Source organism: Liolophura sinensis, chromosome 11, assembly GCF_032854445.1.
Source record: "Liolophura sinensis isolate JHLJ2023 chromosome 11, CUHK_Ljap_v2, whole genome shotgun sequence".
Taxonomy (NCBI): Eukaryota; Metazoa; Mollusca; class Polyplacophora; order Chitonida; family Chitonidae; genus Liolophura; species Liolophura sinensis.
Genome location: NC_088305.1, coordinates 24244064 through 24256804, shown reverse-complemented (window position 1 = coordinate 24256804; position 12741 = coordinate 24244064). Strand labels below are relative to the sequence as shown.

The 12741-nt window shown below is 39.1% G+C and overlaps 1 protein-coding gene across 3 annotated transcripts in view; it reads right to left on the bottom strand.

The window, feature by feature from the left end:
• LOC135477591 (rac GTPase-activating protein 1-like) overlaps nt 1–6325 on the bottom strand; it is a 36393-nt gene extending 30068 nt beyond the window's left edge. For all 3 annotated transcript variants that reach the window (XM_064757755.1, XM_064757754.1, XM_064757753.1), the window contains exons 1-2: nt 6259–6325; nt 3996–4080 (exon numbers count right to left, since the gene is read on the bottom strand). In XM_064757755.1, coding sequence (XP_064613825.1) covers nt 3996–4080 — 85 coding nt within the window. In that variant the 5' untranslated portion in view covers nt 6259–6325. The remainder of the gene's footprint in view (nt 1–3995; nt 4081–6258) is intronic.
• Nucleotides 6326–12741: the final 6416 nt, after the last annotated feature.

The window sequence follows — 12741 nt, the reverse complement described above, 5'->3', positions numbered from 1 at the left end:
AAAAAGGGCAGATTGAAATACATTTTAAGAAGGATGAGAATTTCACTTCCTTTAAAAGAAAACACTTGCTGAGTTTTCTCTACAGAAATGCTTCAAATGTAGGCAGCACTTAAACTAAAGTAGCATAATAGATTCTAACTGGCATTTTGTGCATTTAATCTACTATTAATGCAAAACACAAGATATTTAAAAAAAAAAAACATCACCAGTAAACAACAAATACCATGAAGTTTTTTGGCTACAAACATTATGCATCTATTTTCCAAAAGAAAATTTTGGCTTGTAGAAGATAGAAGGCAAAAGACAGACTTGGAATCTGGAGATTGGGAGGTTGTGTGTGACCTCTGACCTCATTAGTGACCTGAGTGATCTGCCTACACTTACAGTGTAAATCTAAATCACATACTGTGCCATCTGACTGAACGATTATGCTGCACATGTATAAGACATACTGTGCCATCTGACTGAACAAAGTTATTCAGTTGTGTGTTGGCTTGTTCTTTTACTGAATTTGTCTTCCATGTACATGTACAAGTTTCTCGTTTCCCTTCAGGCCACCCTTGTTAGATGGCCAAAATAAGGTCAGTAAGACAGTGGTAAATACTTTTTTTTTTACTTCTAGCTACTTTTTGAAAGTTAAGATTGCAAAAAAAAAGACAGAAAAAAGCAAAAACATTACTGTCCACAGTTTGCATTAAATCAATTAACAAAAGCTCAAACTAACCTATATGAAGATGGCTTGCCAATGTACAGAATTTATCACATTTTTATAGAGGCTGCGCAAAGAGCATCCTTTCAAGTCAGTCAATATTTGGATATAGCTAACAGAGAGGCAGTCAATCACATACATAAAACACTATTAAAGAAAAAAAAATTTCTTTTACCTGACATAAATCCACATCACTTGAAAGGTGAAAGATTCACACACGAGTTAGTAGAGTTCATACGTGCCAAGGGCAAAGTGACAGATTAATGCAAAAAACAGTAGACACTAAGAAAAAAACCCATCTGTAGTCAAGAGGGCTGTCTGGTGATGCGATTCCCTAATTGTTTTCCATGTCATATTTATGCAGGCTCGTTGGAAAGATTCTAATAGCATTACACCACTCGTATCTCAATCAACTTACCAAATTTTAACACTGCCCATCCAATTGTCATACATGTAGTATAATAATGTAATTTTTTTTTAGATATGAATTAAAGAGTGGGAGCCCACTGTTCTGATTTTTACACCCAACCATGTCAGATTATTAGGCAAAACAGATTTCAAGCCATCCTGAAATGGATCTGTGCAAGAGCAAAGCAGGGCAGGAGGGATGTCAATCAGGAAGCCTTCTACTGTCAATCAAGGTTGGGCATGATGTCAATCAAGGGGTGGAGCAACTGTCCTCTTGGGAAGGCAATCAGTGCATTTGTAAAGACAAACTATCTACAAGAAAACTTGTATGTTAAATAATCCATCCTTGTACATGTAAGGCAGGACATGTGGAATCTTACCTGTTTGTCTTTCAATCTATCACACTAGTAATACATGTTCAGTGTTTATTTATATGATTGGCTTTTTATGCTGGAATCAAGAACATTTCAGTTATACGACAACAGCCAGCATTATGGTGGGAGGAAATCGGGTTAATACATTTAATATAAATTTATCTAATTATATCTTAGTTTAAGTATTTTTCCTTTCTGTTATACTTTCTTCCAATTGAATAATACTGTCTTGTTTACATATATATAGCCACACACTTGTATGTTTTTTTTGACCATTAGATATACAGATATAGTGTGTATATAACCATTTTCACCTGTGGATCGTTTAGAGTTTCCACGTGTATTCTTCTAACAGTAAAAATGCAATTTGCCCAGCCTATAATGTATTTGTTAGCAGGAATCTCCGGAATTACAATTCTGTGGAGAAACATTCCAGAACCTCAAAGTGTAACCACTAAAGAATGCAAGCAAAGATACAGCCTGGTGGCCTCTGATCTATAACTTCTAAGACCAGCCGTGGGTTTTTGACCCTTATGAAAGATAATTTATGAGGAATTTAAGGTCAAATCCCAAGACTTCATCATAATTAAAAATGATGGGTTTATTTTTATTTCGCCCTATGCGAACCTCAAGATTGGAAAGACTAGAAAGTTTGACTGAAGTAGAGCCATTTATCAACTGAGAAGGCCCCTTAAGTCGTTAAGATCATTTGGCTGCAGACTTGACGGCTCCGGTTAACCAGGTAAATTACCCTAACAGCAATGGGTTACACAGGTGTTGCAGAGAGCGTGAACCCCAAACTTACAGACTTGCACAAAAACAACAGCCCCCCAAATCCTCTCCTTCAGTGGTAATTACCGAGCTTGTGTTACGGCCTCCAGTCTACTACAAGGTGTTTATACCAAGCCATACAACCATCCACTGTACAGGGGGGAGACAGCAGAGAGAGAAAACAGATACAAGCCTGCAGCCATGTGCAGGCAGCTCTAACACAGGAGCAAAACAGTCACCTCATGGTCAAAGTTTCACAGACTTGGGCTTTATGATCCACCCTGTGGAACGGCCAGTGCAACTAAACAATGTGTGTCAAAAAAGGGATAATGAGTGACAAATGCAGAACAATGTGTAGCAAATGCAGAACAATGTGTGTCAAAAAAAGATTAATGTGTGGCAAAAAAAAGAGAGATTAATGTGACAAAAAAAAGGGATTAATGTCTGGCTAAAAAAAAAGAAAGATTAAGGTGTGGCAAAAACAAAAAAGGGTTAATGTGTGGCAAAAATTGAACAAGATGTGGCAAAGCTAAACAATGTGTAGCAAAAGCTGTGGTATACATATATGTGGTAAAAGCAACCCATAGTCTGTACTCCGCAGTAATAGACACGACGTATTAATAAGCACATGTTATAACTAATTATATGCCATCACTTCATGTACATGTATCAATATATTCGGGCCTACGACCTCTCATACTGACTGCCAATAAAAATTCAATGTATAATTAATAAATAATTTTCACAATATACTCAAGAACATTTCACTCATATGACAAACGCCAGGGTAGGAGAAAACAGAGCAGAGCCCTGGGGAAACCCACGGACCCAAAATATTCTCAAACATTTCAGAAAACAGTCAAACTATTTAAACTTCATATTCATGCCTTTTCACACTGTACCGGTAGTACATCAGAATAGTTTACTTCTCAAGCCCTGCTGGTGTTACAACAATCAGGGTTGATCAGTGAAGTATCATCGAGGAAGTCAATTTACCACTATGGCAGAGAAAGAGAAAGAGACAGAAAAATACTATAGACAACCTGATTTCAAAAAATATGGCTAAATCTAAGATAAGTGAACCTAAGGAACCCAATACACAGCCAGGTGTATCACAAACCTGCCAACAAACATACAGAGCAAAGACACGGACTGCTGTGGATTTGAAATGACGACCTCTTTGGTCAGGGACTGATGTGTGGTCTGTTGGAAATACCAGTCTGTTGAGAAGTAGGAAGGTACATGTACATCCAGATGGTCACTTGTGTATGTGGATAGTGAATCCTTCAACAGCTTGGGTGTTGGTAGCTTATCCAAACTATCCAAAAGCTGCTCTAAATAAACTGATGAACTGGCCCTGAACACAATCTGGCAAAGGTTTTATATCTCTGTTATATTCTGACTGAAGCTCTGTACAAAAGCATACTTACATGTATTCCTACTGTTTTACACAAAGTGGCATTATCGGAAACCAGCTTTAGAACAAATGGATATGACAAAGTCACATCAGCACGGAGGCCATGTCTACATTCACTTCATCCCACCCCATCCAAATTTTCTATCTTCCACATGATACATGATGTAGCTCAAGTCAGAAGTTTCATGTCTAAACATCATCCCCTATTTTATCCTGAATTGTTTTGGATATACAAGTACACATGGCTTCAACTGTTTTCTTTTTTTCCAGAACACAAAACTAACTATGATTCCTCGTTCACAGTAGATATACTCACCTGGTTCGACACTTTGTGTTAAGACCCTTGTGTTTCGAATGAGATCGTCAAAAGCTGCCACAATTGACAGCCTGTTTCTGTCCATCTGGAAATCGAAGAAACTGTTTGTAAGAAAACTCTGGTTTAAGTGGTCTCAATTTATATGTAGATTATAAGACGCCGTCCCCTAACATTTTACGCAAATAACTGTATGTACATGTATTTACAAAACTAAAAATCACTCTTCAGTGGTAATCAGTCTCAACAAAATGATTCATTTCTTGTCGTCTCATTCATATGAAGCTGTCTCGTCCAAAAATTAAACTGGTAAAATCAGATGTAAACCAAATGAAATAAAATTTATTGTCATTTTAATCCAAACACAATAATTCCAAATAAAAAAATTTCTAAATAAAATAACTAAACATTAGAAGAATTAAAAACAAGTCACATGTACATGTATGTGTCAATACTGCTTCTTTGGAGGCAGAATGTGTACAAAATCTGGTAGATGTCATAAGGATTGGGGTTCAATAAGAAGATATTATTTATGGATTCTTGTTTTAACCAAAATATTCTAGTTTTCAGTACAAATTAAATGTCAGAACTCCCTTTGATCAGCTAGATTTCAGACCCACAGGTACATGTAGGTCACAAGACCTTCAATGTTCAAACTGACATGACCACTAGACAGTGATTAATATACCTTCAACAGTAAATTAAAAGACCTGTATTTGAGAACAAACCTGAAAATGGGCAAAGGACGAGAGTTTGACTGCCTGAATTTGAAAGGCGGTGAGCCTATGTAATATTTGCCATGTCTCTTGAGGGAAAGGGAAGTGTGACAAGGAATGTTAGAATTGCGAAATAACACAGAGTTCATCTGGATGGAGAGCAAATTATCTAGCCCTCCACAGAACAGTATCAGAGTTAAAACATGTAATTTGCAGTAAAGGGGAGAAGTGAATAATTATTAATTAATATCTGATACATTCATAGCGCCTATAAGAGTCCACCAGAGTTCCGCACAGGGGCACTCGCGCATCTGCTGGAAGTTGGGGTTAAAAAACGCTCCACTGCCCAAAGCTCATGCACGAAGGCCATGTACCGCCAGGTTTCTAACCCCAACTTTTGGTACATGCACGAGCGCCCCCACTTAGAACTCCCATTAACTTGTGTCTCTCATAGGCCCTATTTAATTATTTGATTCGAGTTTTACGTCGTACTCAAGGACATTTCAACATTTCACGACCAGCATTTTGGTGAGAGAAAACTTGGCAGAGTTCAGAGGAAACCCAGGACCATCTGCAGATTACAGGCAGACTTTCCCACTTTCAACCAGAGGTGGGGTTGAACTCACAGCAATCACATTAGTGAGAGACTCCTGGGTCATTTTATTTAGTTTAATTAAATGAAATTAAACCTTGAGGTCTATTTTCAACAATTTTCAAGATTTACCTGCCTCACTAAATATTAGAAATAGTTAAAAACATACCTTAACATTTAATTTAATTGAACTAGGTCATTATGCTGCGCTAGTAGCCTAACCACTAGGCCACAGAGGCCTATATACAATCACATTTAGATCTATTTAATAATGTTACAATGGAAGTCAGTTTAGATAAATTAATCAAAAACTACCTCGACACAAACAAGACCATATTTTGTCCCCTATACATGTACTTTTGAACGCCTCCTCCTAACTCACAGTCATATCCATCTTGCCTGTCGAAAATGATATGGTCATAATCATCTTTTCCCTTTTATTCAGCTAGTTCTGATCACTGGAGTAGTTGTTAAGTTGTTTTACCACAACTAACAACTCAACACCCATTTTAGCAGGTATTTTCTAACATATTTAATAACGGTAACACTGAACCACGTCGAAATATTCATGTGTTACGACAAGTACACTCGCGCTGCTGTTGTTGTTAATCTGAAACTATGTCACAAAAGAGTAGCGAACATCTGTCTCACAAGTTCACTGTTCAGTACAAAGCCGACAATAAGCTTACGTATACCGTGCACTATTACGGCCGAAGAATCGACATATGTGCGATAAGATGGTCAGAAAATCGAGAATCGTGAAGATGAAAAAAAAACAAAACAAATAATTTTCGTAGAGCCGCCCGAGACTTTTGACCTGCGTGCACTTCAAAATTGAACTTTGGAATTTAATTCATCTCCAGAAAAGACTGATAAAGTGCTCGTTATCTTTTCCAATCGAATGAAACATCTGACTTCCTCGAATGTGCATGAAACGACAATTTAAACCATTACTTACCTTGGAACAAAAGCGAAATTTCGAATGATTGCCGAGAAATTTGCTTTCCTTCTTTCAGAAGAATCGCGGCTGGATTTTGAACGGAGATCCGATTGACCAATCAGAGAGCGCAATTTTGTATCCCTCTGTCGTGATTTACAGATAAGAGATAAGGGCTATAACTCTCGACAAACCTCCATGACAAACATATGGTCGATGGTACATACTTCGTGCCGCAATATTTGAATAAAAAAATTCCTAAATAAGAGTAATAATCAATAGAAACGTATAATATTACCGGAAACAAAGCATATATTACAAGTTAGTACAAAAACAGTGGTGATATTACTTTTTCTCTTTTTAAAATTCAAAATGTGCTTTTCAGCTAGGACAACGGTCTTCAAACGTGGACCAATACAGACACATGATAAGAAATTTTGACAAATTTCGGATTTTTCTCGATAAGCACCACTCGCCTTGGAGTAGGGTTCCGGGGCCTTATCTCCATGCGCAAACAAAATCCTGTCACGTCACACAGATGGGTTTATCAACACAGGTGAGATGACAGCTAGGCCTTATCTCGGTCACGTGCGTTTATATGTGATATCGTATTGTCTATATATGTATTCCTACGTAAAATCAAGTGCATGACCAGTTTATATAAAATTAACAAATGGTTATGGCTCAACGCCACGTCGGCAATATTTCGATCACCGTCTGCACTTTGCGGCGAGCATATATCCACACGCCCTAGGTATTAATGTGTATTACTGATCGAATGTATATGTATAAGCCCCTAGTGATACATTTGCAAATACGTTGCCCTGTATTTATTCTTTATTTTTAAAGTTTTGAATGTATTTTCAAGATTTTGATACTCATTTTGAAACCTTTTTAAAATCATTTTAAAATGAGTTTAAATTTTAAACTTTTAAAATGATTTTTAATAAATACTTTGAGAAAAAAATGGCCAAATCGGTAAAGATATACAGTAGGCTAGGCTACATGTACGCTTTTCATGTCAGTGAGTGACCATCTATTTCCTATGATGTACTGAATTTTTAAACACGGATCGTGGATTGACAATATACCGTCATTGCCAGCAGTACCGTGTAGCAAACTATGCATATAATCCCATTCCAAGTCTCTTATATAAAAAGGGCGAAGTCGACTGCAATTTATTCGTTCTCAACTGAATCTTGCATTGCTTCAGTATAGGTCGACATCAGGTCTTCGTGAAAATGGACGACGTTTTACCATGCAGCACAGGTTTACAATAAAAACACACATGTACTATGTCTACACGAACGCCAGGCATGTTATTTATAAATAACTAATTACATGGGAAAGTAAGTCAATATCGTTTTACACCCATGTATGCATATATTTTCTTATGCCCGAATATACAATAAAGTGCATGCATGACTGGTATCCCATAAAATAATATTAATAATATTAATTATTATATGCACGCAGTATATAATCGATTAGTGTAGTAACGGAAAGAGGAAAGACAAAATGTTTATATATATATGCGTGATGGAATGCCTGCGCATGCGTGCATCCATGGGCATGTGTATATTCGCAGATCGACGACCTTATATATAGATGCTTATATAATTCCTATCTACATATATAGGCTATACAAATAAATGTATACATATGTCAGGGTTGACAGGTTTTTAGACTCTTCTGACTACATCAAACTACTCAAAAATTATATTTAAGAAATCAAATGAAGTTTTGAACGTGGGTAGAGATAAAATACTATCTCTTTTAATGGTTTTTGTACTGTTGACAAGTAAAAAATCGACTGCAAGAAAGTGCATGATGTTTACATATTTTCAAGTATATGTCATTGCGTGACCGCATAGAACACGAGTAGCGTTGACTTGGAAAACGAGAGAAAACGTTTCATCTTTTCTCCATATTTTCATATATTTGCATATCTTCAAGATAAAAGGCGTTGTCTTTTGTTTTTCAGGTAAACTTATAAGTCAACAGAACAACAAACTTCAGTTGGCCTATATATTTGTTCTAAAGATGTCTAACTTTATATGAAGTTAATTCTTCTGAAAAATTAAGTAAAGGATAAATACAAAAGTCCATAGATCCATTTATACGCATTATTTTATTTTATTTTTATTTTTTTCGTTTTTTTACATGTATATCATTTTTGCTTAATTACCATTATAATACATATAACTCTAAGGCATGTTGAAGCCGGATAAAGCCATCATCGTAACATCGTTCCATCGCCCTGCAACGGCACGAAGCTATGGCACTATGATGGCATGACACGGTGATCGTACCATCGCCTCCTGTCATCGTGTCACCGCCTCGTGCCATCGCTGGGCCATGGAATGACAGGTACGATGGTAAGATGGTGGACTTATCCGGCTTCCAGAATAAGATCTTAAAATATCCTCTTATATTCAACTGCGGTCCTCATTCCGACTCATGCAGAGCTGTTGACATCCTTAAAGGATACGCTGTTGTATAAAGCAGTGCAACACTTGAATACACAAGAGAATATTAAGATTTGCGGAGAGTATAATAAACATGTATATATATATATATATATATATATATATATATATATATATATATATATATATATATATATATATATATATATATACCTATTAAATTTAATCCTATCTACGTGATTTGCATAATCAGAATTGGTTATCGATTTATCAGTGTTAATCATATCGACGCGTAGACACAGAATTTTATATATATATATATATATATGGCGCGTAAACACTACTTAAGAATGGATGCTGATGTTTACATGTACATGTACTTGTGGGCCTGTGTGAGTCACTAATTATTGTGAGTTTTGTAAATCATGCAGAAAGGCCTTCCCCTGATGGACACGCTGAGCGTCAGACAGTCTCGCTAATTGTCTATTCCATCTCGGTTGGGGGTTGAGGATTTGGGTGAGGGTGTGGAGGGCTGGTGGGAATATATCCGAGAGGCACGCATATCCATGGGCATATATATGTCACTGTACCAATTAAGTGTTGTTATCTTGTCTTCCAAGTGACACTTGATCTCAACTGCCACTCTTGTTATCTGCCGAGTTCCGCCCGCGGAACCATTTTCACTCCAGCGATTAGGGGGCGCCAGTTGACGTTTGGGTGTCTGGAAGAGGGGACGCGTCAACAATCCCGTCTATCTTCGTTAAGATGAAATATAACGCTGGCATATTCATTAAGAGACACCAATGGCTTGTTGAGCCATATGCTTACTTTGACGATACATTCTGCAGCTGGCCTACATATATATATATATATATATATATATATATATATATATATATATATATATATATATATATATATATATACATATGTAAACTTCAGCATCCATTCTTAAGTAGTGTTTACACGCCATATATATATATATATATATATATATATATATATATATATATATATATATATATATATATATATATATATATATGCAATGCTGCTGACCAGTAACACTACATCTAAGGATGGTATTTTTTATGCTGTACAACCATAATCATAAGATTGAATGGTGAAATTGGGGATGTCTTGATAGGCCTACTGAAATTTCTTATATTGTCCAACCATGCACAATCCTGATAATCGACGAGGTCGGCATTTCTTTGTCGGCATTGGGTCGGCCCAGCCACGATTCTGCCAACCACCAGGGCAACATCTAAGGGTGGTATTTATTATGTTGCCCTGCTATGATTTTGTTAATTAGTGGGAGAACATATAAGGATGGCATTTCTTATCCTACCCAGCCATGAACCTGTTAACCAGCGGGGCATCTAAGGGTTGTATTTCTTATCCTGTCCAGCCATGATTCTACTAACCAGTGGGGCATCTAAGGATGGTATTTCTTATCCTGCCCAGCCAAGATCCTGCTAACCAGCGGGGCATCTAAGGATGGTATTTCTTATCCTGTCCAGCCATGATTCTGCTAACCAGCGGGGCATCTAAGGGTGGTATTTCTAACCTGTCCAGCCATGATTCTACTAACCAGCGGGGCATCTAAGGATGGTATTTCTTATCCTGTCCAGCCATGGTTCTGCTAACCAGTGAGGCATCTAAGGATGGTATTTCTTATCCTGCCCAGCCAAGATCCTGCTAACCAGTGGGGCATCTAAGGGTGGTATTTCTAACCTGTCCAGCCATGATTCTACTAACCAGCGGGGCATCTAAGGGTGGTATTTCTTATCCTGTCCAGCCATGATTCTGCTAACCAGCGGGGCATCTAAGGATGGTATTTTTTATCCTGTCCAGCCAAGATTCTGCTAACCAGTGGGGCATCTAAGGATGGTATTTCTTATCCTGTCCAGCCATAGTTCTGCTAACCAGCGGGGCATCTAAGGATGGTATTTCTTATCCTGCCCAGCCATGGTTCTGCTAACCAGCGGGGCATCTAAGGGTGGTATTTCTTATCCTGTCCAGCCATAGTTCTGCTAACCAGCGGGGCATCTAAGGATGGTATTTCTTATCTTGCCCAGCCATGATTCTGCTAACCGGCGGGGCATCTAAGGATGGTATTTCTTATCCTGCCCAGCCATGATTTTGCTAACCAGCGAGGTATCTAAGGATGGTATTTCTTATCCTGCTAAGTCAAGATCCTGGTAACCAACAGGTGGTATTTCTTATCCTCTCCAGCCAAGATCCTGCTAACCAGAGGGGCATCTAAGGATGGTATTTCTTATCCTGTCCAGCCATGGTTCTGCTAACCAGTGAGGCATCTAAGGATGGTATTTCTTATCCTGTCCAGCCATGATTCTACTAACCAGCGGGGCATCTAACGATGGTATTTCTTATCCTGTCTAGCCATGATTTTGCTAACCGGCGGGGCATCTAAGGGTGGTATTTCTTATCCTGTCCAGCCATAGTTCTGCTAACCAGTGGGGCATCTAAGGATGGTATTTCTTATCCTGCCCAGCCATGGTTCTGCTAACCAGCGGGGCATCTAAGGGTGGTATTTCTTATCCTGTCCAGCCATGGTTCTGCCAACGGGTGGGGCATCTAAGGATGGTATTTCTTATCTTGCGCAGCCATTGTTCTGCTAACCAGCGGGCATCTAAGGATGGTATTTCTTATCCTGCCCAGCCATGGTTCTGCTAACCGGCGGGGCATCTAAGGATGGTATTTCTTATCCTGTCCAGCCAAGATCCTGCTAACCAACACGTGGTATTTCTTATCCTGTCCAGCCATGATTCTACTAACCAGCGGGGCATCTAAGGATGGTATTTCTTATCCTGTCCAGCCATGGTTCTGCTAACCAGCGGGGCATCTAAGGATGGTATTTCTTATCCTACCCAGCCATGATCCTGCTAGCCAGCGAGGCATCTAAGGATGGTATTTCTTATCCTGTCCAGCCATGGTTCTGCTAACCAGCGGGGCATCTAAGGATGGTATTTCTTATCCTGCCCAGCCATGATCCTGCTAACCAGCGGGGCATCTAAGGATGGTATTTCTTATCTTGCCCAGCCATGATTCTGCTAACCGGCGGGGCATCTAAGGATGGTATTTCTTATCCTATCCAGCCATGATTCGGCTAACCAGCGGGGCATCTAAGGGTGGTATTTCTTATCCTGCCCAGCCATGATTCTACTACCCAGTGGGGCATCTAAGGATGGTATTTCTTATCCTACCCAGCCATGGTTCTGCTAACCAGCGGGGCATCTAAGGATGGTATTTCTTATCTTGCCCAGCCATGATTCTGCTAACCGGCGGGGCATCTAAGGATGGTATTTCTTATCCTATCCAGCCATGATTCGGCTAACCAGCGGAGCATCTAAGGGTGGTATTTCTTATCCTGCCCAGCCATGATTCTGCTAACAAGCGGGGCATCTAAGGGTGGTATTTCCTATCCTGTCCAGCCATGATTCTGCTAACCAGCGGGGCATCTAAGGATGGTATTTCTTATCCTGTCCAGCCATGATTCTGTTAACCAGCGGAAGAACATCTAAGGATGGTATTTTGTTATCCTGTCCAGCCAGGATTCTGCTAACAAGCGGGGCATCTAAGGATGGTATTTCTTATCCTATCCAGCCATGATTCGGCTAACCAGCGGGGCATCTAAAGATGGTATTTCTTATCCTGTCCAGCCATAGTTCTGCTAACCAGTGGGGCATCTAAGGATGGTATTTCTTATCCTGTCCAGCCATAGTTCTGCTAACCAGTGGGGCATCTAAGGATGGTATTTCTTATCTTGCCCAGCCATGATTCTGCTAACCGGCGGGGCATCTAAGGGTGGTATTTCTTATCCTGCCCAGCCATGATTTTGCTAACCAGTGGGGCATCTAAGGATGGTATTTCTTATCCTGCTAAGTCAAGATCCTGGTAACCAACAGGTGGTATTTCTTATCCTGTCCAGCCATGATTCTGCTAACCAGCGGGGCATCTAAGGATGGTATTTCTTATCCTGTCCAGCCAAGATCATGCTAACCAACAGGTGGTATTTCTTATCCTGTCCAGCCATGATTCTACTAACCAG